Source organism: Hippoglossus hippoglossus, chromosome 19 (assembly GCF_009819705.1).
Source record: "Hippoglossus hippoglossus isolate fHipHip1 chromosome 19, fHipHip1.pri, whole genome shotgun sequence".
Lineage (NCBI taxonomy): Eukaryota > Metazoa > Chordata > Actinopteri > Pleuronectiformes > Pleuronectidae > Hippoglossus > Hippoglossus hippoglossus.
Window position 1 is genome coordinate 3,367,085 of NC_047169.1, and position 13,732 is coordinate 3,380,816.

The 13,732-nt window shown below is 45.1% G+C and overlaps 1 protein-coding gene across 3 annotated transcripts; it reads right to left on the reverse strand.

The window, feature by feature from the left end:
- Window positions 1-2,672: 2,672 nt before the first annotated feature.
- On the reverse strand, window positions 2,673-12,806 carry trim8b (tripartite motif containing 8b). Of its 3 annotated transcripts, none has more exons than XM_034570922.1 (6): window positions 10,405-12,786; window positions 5,592-5,687; window positions 5,189-5,454; window positions 4,956-5,071; window positions 4,148-4,852; window positions 2,673-4,107 (listed from the first exon to the last, which is right to left on the reverse strand). In XM_034570922.1, exons 1-5 carry the CDS (start codon window positions 11,008-11,010, stop codon window positions 4,155-4,157), a joined length of 1,782 nt encoding a protein of 593 aa, XP_034426813.1. In that variant the 5' UTR covers window positions 11,011-12,786; the 3' UTR covers window positions 2,673-4,107; window positions 4,148-4,154. The 3 variants fall into 3 exon arrangements, with proteins under 3 accessions (XP_034426813.1, XP_034426812.1, XP_034426815.1); XM_034570921.1 differs by having other exon boundaries at window positions 2,673-4,111; XM_034570924.1 differs by having other exon boundaries at window positions 2,673-4,852; window positions 10,405-12,806.
- Window positions 12,807-13,732: the final 926 nt, after the last annotated feature.

Here is a 13,732-nt window from a genome sequence, read left to right on the forward strand (position 1 = left end):
GATACGGTATATATAAAATGGCCGCTAGTAGCTTGTTAGCTTAGCTCAGCCGAACAGAAACCGCAATGTGTTTTGACGTTTCTACGACAGAACGAGGCTAGTTGTTTCCCCACATTTCAACTTTCGAGCTAAGCTAACAAACTGCTAGCTGTAACTTCATATTCAACATTAACAAATGCAATTAAACATAATTTTAATCTGCAATATTTATGTAATATTTCCTCATGTTATCAGCAATATATGCTACAGACATTGGCTAGTGTAAGAGACTATGTCGTACTTCAGGTAAACTGATCACGCTACAGTCGCAGCAGACGCATGTGTCACTTGTGGATTCGATTATTTGTACAACTTCAAAATGCAAATTAAAAATCTAATTTCTCATATTGTCAAACTATTCCTGTGAAGAATTAGAGCTTTTCAAAGCGTAAAGGATAAAAGGTCAAAGATCCTTTATTCTTTTATCTTCACGTGTTTGTTGAAACCCTTTAAAACGAGAGAACAAAAAGTTCTGTGGTTGTTTCACTGTGTGTGTGTGTGTGTGTGTGTGTGTGTGTGTGTGTGGGCAATTTAAAGGAGCCAGACAGTGTGTGTGTGTGTTTGTTAGATACATATCAGAGGCGTAGGCGACCAGATTACTGCCTCTCTCTCTCTCTCTCTCTCTCTCTCTCCCCTCATGGATCAGACAGCTGTTCAGCAGCTGTGCGCACAAGTGTGAGAAAATGTGTGTGTCAGGAGAGAGAGGGGAGTGTATGTAAATGTGTGAGAGAGAGAGAGAGAGAGGGAGAGAACGATAGAAAAGCAGGCCTGTAATTTATGCTGCACCTCCGACCTCATGGCTGTGAGTCTCTGCTGAGGTTTGCTGACGTGAGAAGAACGAGGCCTCGGATCGGAGCTCGGCCTCCACCAGGAAGACGAGGGTGGAGTGAAAAGAGGCAACATGGTTAAAGGGTTTTGCTTCTGCGTGTTCGTCTCAACCGCTGGCTGTCGTTCAGAGATGACAAACTGAAACTGACTGTGAATGAGATTGAAAGAGAATTTCTCGACCTTGGAAACAGCCGCTGAAAGTCCTCGGCTGTGTTTTACTCAAACTCAATCTTCTCCTTCAGCAGCTGGAGGTGGAGATGTTTTTATATTAAGACTCTTACAACCAACCGTCGGGAATGAAAAGTAAAATACTGCTCGTGTCACTCGGTCTAGTCCTTTTGCTTATTTCCTGTTTTTCTCTGGTTTTGTACAGCACCTTGTTACTATGGTTTTGAAACACTTACATACAACTTTCTATAATTGTACTAAAGAAAATTGATAGTTTTTAGTTTACCATGGTGAAATACATCCATACAGCATGCTATACTCTGCCTATATACGTATAAACAGTCTAATATGCATATATAAATATCCCAGTATCGCCTTGTACTTATGTACAAATACAGTTTTACATGCTTGGTCAATCATCCTGTGCCACTGCACTTTACTCAATAACATTTCAATACAAACAGTATTTCTGTAGTTAAAGGTATATATTATGTACATATTCTGTATTTTCTAATTTAATTCTTTAATTGGATTCTATTGCCTTTCTGTGTTTTTTAGTTTCCGCTTGTCTACGTCGACTTCGGTCTGTGGATCAATAAAGTTTGATCTTATCTTATAATTGAACATCTCAATTTCCTTCTCCTGTGAAGCTTCTGAGCAAACGTGAGCTTTTCATCACCTAAACGAGTTTTTATTTCCACTCCCTGAACTCTTCATCGTGTTCATGGGATCGAGGCTCTCAGTGCTGGGTGGGGAGAAGCAGCTACAGCTTAATCAGGCTTGAGGGGAACACACACACACACATACATCTACTCATCTAAAGAGTTGTTCTCTCCATCCTGTTTTCTCTCTGCAGGCCTCCACCCACACAGACTCATGAGCCCTGTGTGTTCTGGGTGGACACAGATATTTAGCGTTTTGTGTAAATGGGTTTTCCGCTCGTTTAATGTGTCTTTTAAGACAGATAAACTCAAACTGAGAGAAAGGCGGTCGAGCAGGTTGTTTCCATGCTGGAGAACGAGCGGCAGAGATTCCGTGATGTGAGACTACAAGTGGGAGGATGTTGGTTTTTGTAAAGTCCAATGACGAGCAGATGACTGTACGAAACGGAAAATCAAACACTGAGCAGACACAGGAGTCACGAAACCAACAATTGATTGATCCCACTAACAAGTATAGACTGAATATAAAGACAGACGACATCACAGCTGCACTAAAGTGAAGCCAAAGCATCTGGATTGCACCCTGCTGGCCTGATGCACTACAGGTCATAAACCCTGCCTCCTCCGTGTTAGCAAATGGGACATGGACCGAACTGAAAAGTCAAAGTTTCTGTCATTTTGGGTCATTCGTTCACATTCAAGTGTAATTTTTTGGAGTAAGTTGGATTTCAATTAGTTATTTGATGCTATAAAATTAGGTGAAACATTGTGATTGACAGCTAAGACGGACAGGTCGAGCATGTGCGTCAGCGGGACCTCGATACCACGGCTCCATTCCCACAATCGCCACTTTGATCAATCATATTTTCATTAGGAATCAATGGGGTTGGGACCACACACTGGGAAGAAAATAATGGATAACCTTTTAAGGAACATGAGAAAAACGGGATATCACAGACAGAGTTGACAGCAGAGACCAGTTTAAATTTGTTTATTTGGAACCCTTCTCCAAATCACGTCTGTAATTTTTCCATTTCACAAAATATTTACAAAAAAAGATACTTTTATGTTGTTGTTGTTTTTTTATGTCGACTGTCGTAACAGCTCATTTTTAGGATGATGAACCGTTGCTTACATCTCGCAGTCCAGTCTTGTTCTTTTTAGAAAAAGTTCCATGAAAAAAATTCCTCCCACCATTTTTTTTTCTCTTTCACACACACAGTTATTTTTCTCCAACCATTGTTCTTCTTTTTTGAGTGCTTTAAAAAAAACTCTTCCTTGCATGCTTTCAGCTGCAAACAGGAAGCCAAGAGCTCGTGTGCTTATTGAGAGGAAGTGACATCTTTGCCCTGCAGGAAGTACAATTACAGCATCATCAGATCCTCCAGATGCTTGATTGGTTTGGTCTGTCCATTCTTGCCTTTTGGCTCTAAAATCAGAGTCTCTCTGGACAAGCGTTACGCCTACGGTTGTACCAAATAAGACAAAGTCATAGTAATTACTAGACGGAAACAGTCTTTGTCAGAAGATTTTCTGTCCTGTGGGAAGCCTGGCAGCAGGAAGGGAGTGCTAAGGATAAGGGCTGAAACTCGGAGGGGACACCCGGCCCTTCAGATGCAGCTCTACTGTCCCTCTGTGGGTCAGCGTCTGTAGTCCAGGCATAACAAGGCGTCCACAAGTGCATTGTGGGTGTTCCATGGAAGAGCGTTTTTGTGTTCAAGCCGTACAATCCATCCCTGAACTCAGCAAAGAAAGGAAGAAATGCCACGATGATTTAAGAAAATAGAGAAACTAAGGAGCCGCGGTCCCTCGTTTAAAGGATCAATCAAACAAAGTCAGCTGGGCAGAGAAAAATATGACGCTAATAACATAAGGCAACTGACCTCAGTATAACTGGAGGGGTGATTATATCAGAAAAACATGAGACGCTGGATTGGAAAGCTCAACGGCGTTTTGTTTTCCCTTTAGCCTCAGCGAGAAGCCATGAAGGTGTGAGAAGACTTTCTATTCAAAGTTCATTTTATATCAATCCATCTCCTGCTCTATAAATAAAAAGGATGCATCTCATCCTCGGCTCTTCGGCTTCTCTCGTTCCGAGCGTAAAATGCTGAGCTGAGTTGTGCCAGAGTGAGCGGGTTGGCGGTTTATGCATTTTACGTATAATACACTACATGAAACACTGACCGAAAGTAAAGAGAGGAAGAAAAATAAAAACACGTAGAGATCGACCCTGCCCCCGAATGTGTGTACATGCTCTAGATCTGTGTGTGGATATAAACATTAATTTATTTTAATGTGTGTATAGTATAACTGCATTAAGATTTTTTTCCAGTTAGTAAGTCGGTAACGGTGTGCTATATTGGTGCCTGTCTCTATATGTGTGTGTGTGTGTGTGTGTGTGTGTGTGTGTGTGTGTGTGTGTGTGTGTGTGTGTGTGTGTGTGTGTGTGTACTCTTGTTAGCTGGTGACGTAGTGCTTTGTAGAGGGCTGCCCATACAGCCCGTAGAAATCTGCGTGTCTGTGTGTCTGTGAGGCGTCAATCCAGTCCCTCACTGCCAATCCCTGCATGGACGGACCTCCAGACGCCAGGCCAGGTGGAGGGGGGTAGTCTTGGGCGCTGACCCAGGGGAAGGAGCCCGAGCGCGGGTATGGGGGGTGGCTACGGTGACCCGACACCGAGGGCACTCCGGAGCAGTAGCAGTTATCCATCGTACACACCAGGATCTTGCGGCCGCCGTACTGCGGCAGCACGGCCTGCTGGGAGGAGTGGGAGGAGCTGCTGCCTCCGGGAGCAAAGTGCGAGGAGCCAAACACGGTGCCCGAGTGATGGTTAGTCAGCGAGCCACTTCCGCTCCCTGTCCCGCCGCTCTCACTGATGTGAGGCGGGCCGCAGGGGCCGAGCGGCTGCTGATTGGTGGACTGGCCCTCTCCAGAAGCAGAGCTGGAGCCCAGGTAGGGCTGCTTGGCGAGCGATGAGGAAGAAGAGGAGGAAGAGGAGGAGTCCTTGAAACCTGGAGCGGCGGTTTTTCCTACGCTCCCGTTCCCCTCTGGAAAGGCAGTGGAATGTTTCCGTTTCTCCGCTCCAGAGCCAGAGCTCTGACCGCTGGGATAGGCAGGAACGGACTGCAGGAAGGTCGAGGGAGGGGTGAGGGGAGCTGAGAGAGACAAGGTGTGAAACAAGAGGAGATAAGTGGTGATTCAAATTAAAACACATTCAGGCCCTGCATTTAAACCTTTTCCGTGTGTTTCACATCCTACCTTCCATTGTTCTCTTCAAGCTCTTCTCTCTTTTCGAGATTTCAGAAAGGAATAGTTTGGAGTTTAGATTCCCAACTTTGTAAGGAGGGAGACTGCTGCCCATACATGCCTGAGACCTGCAGCGAGGGCCAAGAGACAAAGTACAAGATAAGACGTCTGCTTGGAAACATCACCTGCATCTAACAGAACCACATGCAAAAAAAGGTAAAAGAATCGAGGTACGAGTCTCCCACCTGTCTGTGAGGATTTTAACCGGTTTGGTGTTTTTCATGAAGCTCAGCTCCTCTGCTTTGCCGAAGGCCGTGTGGATGGAGCTCAGCAGCTTCTGGGCCTCGTGGCGCTGTTCCCCCAGAGCCAGAACCTGGGCAGAGTTCTCCTGACAGAACCGAGCCTGAGCCCGGTCCAGAGCCTCCAGTGTCCGACCGAGATCCTCCTCCAGGATCTGGTGCATCCGCTGGTACTGCAGGCGCACCTCCTCTTTCAGCTCACACACCCTGTCCTGTGAACAAACATGGACGCACAAATCTCAACCTCAATCTACTCTGAACTGATCTTATTATGTAACACAACACGCAGAGTCTCTTAAAATGTGCGTAGCTGCGTCTACGCCCACAGAGCAGGGTGAAAACCACATACCTCCACCACACACTTGTCTGAGTCGAGTTTACAAAGCTGCTCTTCGATCTCCTGCACTCGTTCCTCCACACGCTCCTGCTGTCTTAACAGGGTTTGCTGTGAAGAGAGAAACAGATACTTAGAAGAAACTCTTTTAGCGTTGAGAAGTTGTAACCTCAGTTAGCCACTAGCATCCCCTCCCCATGCCTGAGATATTAGGATCCGGGAGGCGGCTAATTTAGTCTCCATCCAACACACAATCCCTGTGGGGGAGGTGGGAGGGGGATGCTGTCATAGCAACCAACAGCTATTTTGTGTTTTTAGTGAGTGAGGTCTAATGTGGGGGGGGCAGGGGCAGCAAGCAGAGATAGATAAATGGGCTCCTGCAGCTCTGCCCTCCCCTCAGTCCACCTCCTCTCCTCTGTCCTACGTTTCTAAAACACGTGTATCCACGGAGCCGAGGCTGCTCCGCGAGCTGTAGTACGGTTGTGGCAACAGCACTTGTTATTTTTGGGATGATGATGATGGCATGTGAACACCAGCAGACGCTGTTCAAGCCCAACGGAAGTGCTCAGCTGGTGGCCAAAATAAATGGTCCCCGGCGAGATGGAAAAATCCTTTATGTTGCTCAGTGCATTGAATAAGTCAGAGAGTGAGAACGTCATTGAAGCAGCTTTGCTAATCCTTCACGTTATAAATATTTAATGTGACGTATGAGCAATGCACGCTCGACATTTAATGATAGAGAGACAAACTGATAAGATGGTACAGAGCGAAAATATAATAATTTGCTAATGCTAATATGATCCAGATATTAATAAACAAGACGAGGAGTCTGCAGCTGTGCCAGCAGCTCTGGGAGCTAAATGCTAACATTAACATGCTCACAATGACAATGCTACCACCATGCTAATGCTAAGCAGTAGCATTGTTTTCATCATTTTCTAATGCAGTTTGCATGCTTACATTTGCTAATTAGCACTAAAGATTAGCACAGCGGGAGCATTTTCACACCTGAAAGTCTGAACTAAGCTTCATGTCTTTGTTCCATTGTTTACATTTGATCTGGTTAGTTTGGTTTCACATTGAAATTTAGGGAGCGCACGTAAGCATTTTGTATCACATCCATTCGTTTACATATACTTGACATTTACGGTTTTGACATCGGCTTGTAGTCGTTTCGTTTTATCCGGAACGAGACCACCTCTTTTGGCTGGACTCAATTTTGGTCGTCGGCCTGGACTGTAGTTCGAAGAACCTTTCACACCTTTCATTTTGGAAACTAGGGAGGTGTCATATACTGTGAAGTGTCAGTAAACAGTATGTGCAGGTAGTTATCGGTAAAACTAAAAACAAACTAAGGCTGCAGTTAGCAATTCATTCATTGATTAATCCACCAATTATTTCTTTTAAGTCTTCAGTTTTGTTCTACAAAATAACAGTGAATGCTCCTAATATCCCAAAGAGATCTTTTCAAAATGCTTGTATTGACCAACAAAGAGTCACACACTAAATATATTTAATTAACTATCGTAAAATATCAGCTGAATCAAGCTGAAACACGCAAATCTTTGATGTTTTTGCCGTTCATAATTTTTTTAATATCCATTAAGCGATGAGTCACAAGGTTAAATTTCAAGGCAACAGATTAAAAATGAGGCAATCACCGTGTTAATTAAATTTATGCAGTTAAATATGCATGTCTGTGCCAAACTTTCACAACAATCCATCCAACTGATATTTTACCCAAAAACCATGACATCAACCTCCTCAGGCGCTAGAGGAAAGAAGTCAGGGGATGAGTCAGTGGGATTCATCCTCTGGGGACCATGAATGCTAGCATAACATTTTAATGCCAATCCATATAACAGTTGTTGAGATATTTCATTTTTGACCAACGCGGTGGAATGAGCAAACCGACAGCTGCTGGCGTGGTTCAAAACCTGAATCTTCCATTAATCCCACGAGTCAATAATCAGTTGTTTTTCACAGGCTGAAGGTCTTATCACATACCACCATCATCATCATCATCATCATCTTCATCGTCCTCACAATCCAATCATGCCAAGCAAACAGCAACTGATTTTATCATTAGTTCCCAGTGTGATCAACTGGCGTGGAGCCTGATAGGACTGAAAACCTGCATACTCCTGGGCCTCAGTGGCACATGTTTGGGAACCATTGCCCTAGATATCTTTTTCTCACTCACACACTCACACACACACACACACACACTCACACTCACACACACACACACACACACAGTTGGCATGGTTAGATCCAGGACTGTGACCTGGTTGTGCTGATTGATTGAGTTAGGCGCCGAGCAGAAGCCAGGGGAAAAACAGGGTCGAAGGAGCTGAAGCTTCCCAGAGAGTGTGAGTGTGTGTGTGTGTGTGGGGGGGGGGGGGTATGAGGGTGGCGGTGGGGGGGCAAGTGGATGTATGGGATACCTTTGGGGGAGGAAAAGCCGGGGCGTAAAGAGGGGAGGGTGCTCTTAAGCTGTCATTTCACCAAAACCTCTTTTCCATCAGAGCCACCAGAGCAGGGCCAGGGGGAAGGTCGGGCCTCGCCTGCGGTGACTGGTAGATGGTGTGAGCGGTGAAGAGCAGGACAGTGGCTGTAAGGTGTGTGTGTGTGTGTGTGTGTGTGTGTGTGTGTGTGTGTGTGTGTGTGTGTGTGTGTGTGTGTGTGTGTGTGTGTGTGTGTGTGTGTGTGTGTGTGTGTAGGGAGGGAGGGGGCTGGGTCCACTCTAAATTCCATTGTCACATTCAACATGGAGGATGCATTAGTCGTCAGCACCACGAAGACAGGTTTATGGATTAGGGCTGATGTGACTGAAATCAATGTCACTGTGTTAATCAGATTATTATCACATGATCATATAACGTTATTAAAATATATAGAAATGTACCACATAGGCTTTTTTTCTTTTCAAATTGTGACCTAGATACATTTTACTGTTGAAGATAAACTCACTGAACTGTCACACGGTTTCTAAATTATCTCAATTTATTAACGGGTTTTGCTTTTTTCAGCCGACATGTGCACAGATAGAGATTTATCAGCTAATATCATCAGATTTACTAGAGCTCACGTTATTTCAGATAAGTGACCTTCGTATCACGTTGTGGCAAATTAATGCAAAGTAGAGTGGGACTGATGTAGATTTCAGATGCATATTAATCTTTAAAAACTGCGGATGATTCCTAAGACGTCATTATCAAAGCTTCATAACAAAAATGTAATTGAGGCCTGATGTTTTACAGTTAACGGCTTTACTGTTATGGAAAACTTAACAGTAAAGCTGAAAAAAGTCGACTCATAATCACACAACTCTTGTTGCCACAACGCAGTTTGTTTATATTACGACTGTAAAAATATCTGACTCAACACAAGTCACACTCTTTTATGCAAAAATTGAAGGGATCCTTTTCTTTTGTGTTCATGCCAAACAAGTTATTATGATGTAATATGATATTACATCACATATTATTTTATGATGGCTGCATTAGGGGCAAAAACTCCTGAATTAATCAGGCTCTACTTATTGCCCAGTCTGATTATAGATAATGTCGTAAAAGCCGTTGATGTGGAGGATTGTGATAATACAGCTTTAGAATTCAGGCCAGGTTCCGCCCGCCCTTCCCGAGCCTCAGGTGTCCCATTAACTCATAAAGTTAAGCTGAGTCATAGCATCACCAACAGGAAACACACCCTCCCATGACTCGCTTGAACAGGGTGTTCGGTGAACTTTGTGAGTCAGTCAGAGGTGGAACCGCGAAGGCTCCACCGCTGACTGAATGTCTGACAAATAAAAATGAGGAGGGGGGTGGGGGGTGAATTCTGCTTCTGCTCTACTGACGACAGCGAGCACCAGACCCCAGGGAGGAGAAGAGGTTAATAAAAAACCAGAAGTAGACTGCAGAATCAAGTGACGAATCACTTTAATCCCCCTCCCTCTTGACTGCACTCCCACCCACCCACCCCCCCCTCCTCCACTCACAACTGGCGATCCCTGAGCTAGGATGCACCTGTGCTGGGGAGATAAGGCCCTCTGTGGGCCCCTCATTGTTCCACCCTCCACTGCATTGTTTGTCATTCCAACAGATGAGGACGCAGGCTAGAGTGGATCACAGCTGAAAAATGCATGAGATAGACGAACGCAGACGCTAAAAACCCTCCAAATGCAATTGTCTCTTAAAATTCTCTTTTTGATTGAGTGAAGTGATTTAGTAAAGATGACGGAGGAAAGATCCTGAAAGCTTTGAGCCCAAGAAACGCGATGTTACGGGGAAAAGACATTGAATTATGTTAAAATGTGTCCTTTGTTCTGGTGACGTTTGGCGACAAAGTGGATTAAAAATATTTTCTTTCCTGGTTCTTTCCTGTGATGCAAAAATACATTTCTGTTAAATGAGTCAACGTTTATTGATCACTCACGAATTCTTGCATATGTGGATGGAACCTTCATTATTGAGTAATCTACCAATGATGCTCATGATTGGTCAATTAGAAATTCTCATCAAGTTTCCTGGAGATCAAAGTGATGTCACCAAATATCGTGTTTTGTTTGACCAACGGCCCAAAACCCCAAATATAACTAGTTTATTATCATAAAGGACGAAGAAAATGGAAAATCTTCCCATCCGTGAAGCTGGAAACAGAAAACTTCTGCTATTTTTGCTTGGTTTCAGTTCTACTTCAAGATCTCTGACACCCAATCTCTGTATTTTGGTTTTCTCTCGACCGCTTCACACTTTGCATCAACAAGACATGTATGAGGAAGACTGTGTTTATTTGATGTACGTGCATAATATTGAATTCTTCTTACTCGGATGTCGTTGCGTCTCAGCTCCACGTCAGTGACGGCGTGGCTGTGGCTAGGGTTGCAGCGGGCGAAGCAGCAGTACTGACACACCGCCGTCTGCTCGGCCTCGCAGTGGTACAACCTGTACTCGTCGTGCTGCGGGCAGGTCCAGGCCTTCACCGCCTCCGCCTCCACCAACAGGTGCCCCAGGGCTGAGCACGGCTGCTGCAGGTGTGTCTGGACGTGGGACTGGCAGCACGGGGCGTTGCAGCGCAGGCAGACCTTCACTGCCGGGAGCGGTGGGCCTCGGCGGCACAGGATGCACTGCAGCGCCGGCGTGGTGGCCTTCTCCACGCTCAGGGCGTTGTACTTCTCGACTATGTTGGACAGTTTGTGGTTCTTCTCCAGGCTGGGCTTCTGCGTATAAGCATGATTGCACTCGGGGCAGCGGGCCAGCGAGGACTCTTTGGCCCAGGCCTCGCTGATGCAGCCCCGGCAGAAGTTGTGCTTACAGGGCAGCTGGATGGGATCTGCGAACACGTGCAGGCAGATGGGGCAGATGAGCTCCTCCTCAAAACAGTTCCTCCACGTCTCAGCCATGTCAGAGGCCATCATGGTGCAGGCAGGCATACACTAACTGTTCCCCTCTTCTCCCAGACCTCAAGGCCGAGCAGGAAACCGGACACTCTCAGAGTGTGTCTTCAGAAAGAAATAGATAAAAACAGACTCGATGGCGTCCTGAAAGATCAAAGCCAACACTTTCAACCTGGAGTCTCCCTGACAGATGACGAGTATATTGCTTATTTCTGCAGCATGGAGGGCGAATTCCAGAAAACTGACCTGCGAAGGCCTGGGGCGAGGGTGACAACACCTTGGTGATGTCGACACACACACACACACACAGCAGGAGCTGACGTTACACAGATTACAGTAAACGCTGCTATAATTTCCTCTAAATCACACACACACACAGGGCCTGGCTTCACAGATTCTATGTGTTTTACAGGCCTACAGGAAGCCTCTCCACTACAGGTACACCACCAAATGCAAAACAAGGCACAGAGCAACTAAACAGCCACACAACTCAACGTGACCATGGAAAAGACACTTGATCCTTTTATTTGTCTTGCTTCTCACATGGGTTGACTGCACAAGGAGTCCACACCCTGATTACTATCCCAAATAGCTTTTCTCTTTCTTTTTTTTTAAAGACCCTGAATCTGTTAGATCAGGAGCTCAAGGACGCATGAAACCCTGTGAATAATCACCACGCAGGCAGGCAGAAAGGCTTTTGTCCGCTGAATCATAAATAAGCATCCGAGCAGCCTCCACCACCACCAGCACCACTATCACCGGTTTAATTATACATACGAGACGGGAAATGGTGCCTCGCAGGTCGGATTAGCAGCACGGGAACCTCCGGGAGCTTCAATCTGACATGGAAGCGACATGAGACGAAGTTCTCGCATACCTGAACACAACAAGGCCTCGGCTCTCTCTGCCCTGTATCGATTTATAATCCCATCAAACCATCGTTTCCAGGCTGCATAGCTAATGGTCGAGTCCGGCTCCTGCGCACAAAACAAAGGGTTTGATCCGCAGGAATGTCGCGGAGCTTTTCTGCTTCTTCTTCCTCCTCTTCCTCTATCCAACCATCAAATATCTGTGCTACTCGAACCAGTTCACCTATTTCGCCGATCTCCACTTCAACCTTTTAGCCAACAACATATTTATCCCACTTCCTTATCTCGGTCGAATTAGCTCACCTCACCATTTTCCACCGTGGCACAGGTACAGATAAACAGCTAATGCTGCTAGCTGCTAACGACGCTAGTGCTCATTGTGATTATGATCTAAAAGGCGGCCATGTTCGCGTTTTATATCATATTCAAAGTGGTAAAACATATAAAAATACACCCCGCTGATCTTAAAGGGGCCGTCGCTTTTCTTTCTGTCCTTGTTGGGGCTAGCTGTCATCAGCCATCTTGTAAATCCTCATTAGAAAACAGGAGATATCCGCCGTTGGAGAAGCTGCGTTTCCCTCGAGCTGGCTCACCTGAGAAGTCCGAGGATTCAAAAAGAGCCAACACGCGTCTTTCTGTTCACAGAGAATAACGAATAAAACAAAAAACAACTCCTGGTTTTCGCAGCTCCACAGTCTCGAGCTTCACTTCTTATTTTAGATTTTTCTCTCGGGGCCTGGTTCGGTGTCTGTGTCCGGGGGGAGGAGACCTGGTTTAAACAGCCAACACGGTGCTGAACAACAATAACCTCTTCTTCTTCCTCTTCTTCTTCTTCTTCTTCTACTTCTTCTTCTTCTTTTCTCTCCTCCTCTTCTTCTTTCTCTCTATCGGTCTCCGGACAGAGGAGGAATGCAGCCGAGCCGCTCCACAAACCACAGCAACACGCACACACACACACACACACACACACAGTCACACCGGACATCCGCCCGCAGCTTTTCAGAACAAAAGACCGGGTTCCACAGTAGATGAATATATATATATACACAGAGCTTTAGTATTTACATCCCAGTGTCGAAGAGTCACAGTGAAGGGAGAAGAAGAAGTTCCCCGGCATGATGGATTATATCATGCATCTGAGTTGTGTGTCTTTTGTCTGGTTGCATTGTGTCTTTGTCCTTGTTTTTTCATCTCCTCCTGGTTGTTGTGAGTCTTCGTGGTTGTTGTGGCATTGTGCTTGTATTGAGTCTCTGAGGTGGTTTTCTGGAGTTGTGAGTCTATTTTGTTTTGATGTTGTGGTTGTTTTGAGTCTCTGCGGTGGTTTTGTGTAGTTGAGATCGTTTTATGTTATTGTGGTCATTTTGCGTCAGAGTCATTTTAACTCTCTGTGGTCGCTTTTCTGTCATTGTGGCTATTTTTGAGTCTCTGTGGTCGTTTCTTGTTGTTGTGGTTGTTTTGACTCACCGTGGTCATTTCGTGTGGTTGAAGTTGTTTTGTGTTGTCGTGGTCATTTCGCGTCACTTTTGTCATTTTGTGTCTTTGTATGATAAGAACTACCTAAATTAACAGAAATCATCTTTATGAAGACAAATGTATTTAACGTGTACTTTCACTTTTTAGTTTGGCCCATGTCCCATCCACTAACATAGAGGAGGTTGGTTTTATACTGCAGTCAGCCACCAGGGGGGCGATTGAGATGATTTGGCTTCACTTTTGGGATCTGCCACGTCGTCCATTTTTACAGTCTATGCTCAGTACAGACATACGATATAAACTCCTTTTCCAATTAATTTCACACAAACTAATGTTTTATTAATGTGTATGTTGAATAACATCTCACATACTTAAGAACATGATTTAATTCAAGCGTGTACATTTTTGTATTCTAA

Excerpts from the sequence above, each read along its gene's own strand:
- trim8b (XM_034570924.1), bottom strand. The coding sequence starts at position 11,010 with ATGCCTGCCTGCACCATGATGGCCTCTGACATGGCTGAGACGTGGAGG. Across the intron at positions 5,455-5,591 it reads CAGACAAGTGTGTGGTGGAG|GACAGGGTGTGTGAGCTGAA; the intron begins GTATGTGGTTTT and ends GTTTGTTCACAG. Across the intron at positions 4,853-4,955 it reads CTTGAAGAGAACAATGGAAG|CTCCCCTCACCCCTCCCTCG; the intron begins GTAGGATGTGAA and ends TGTCTCTCTCAG.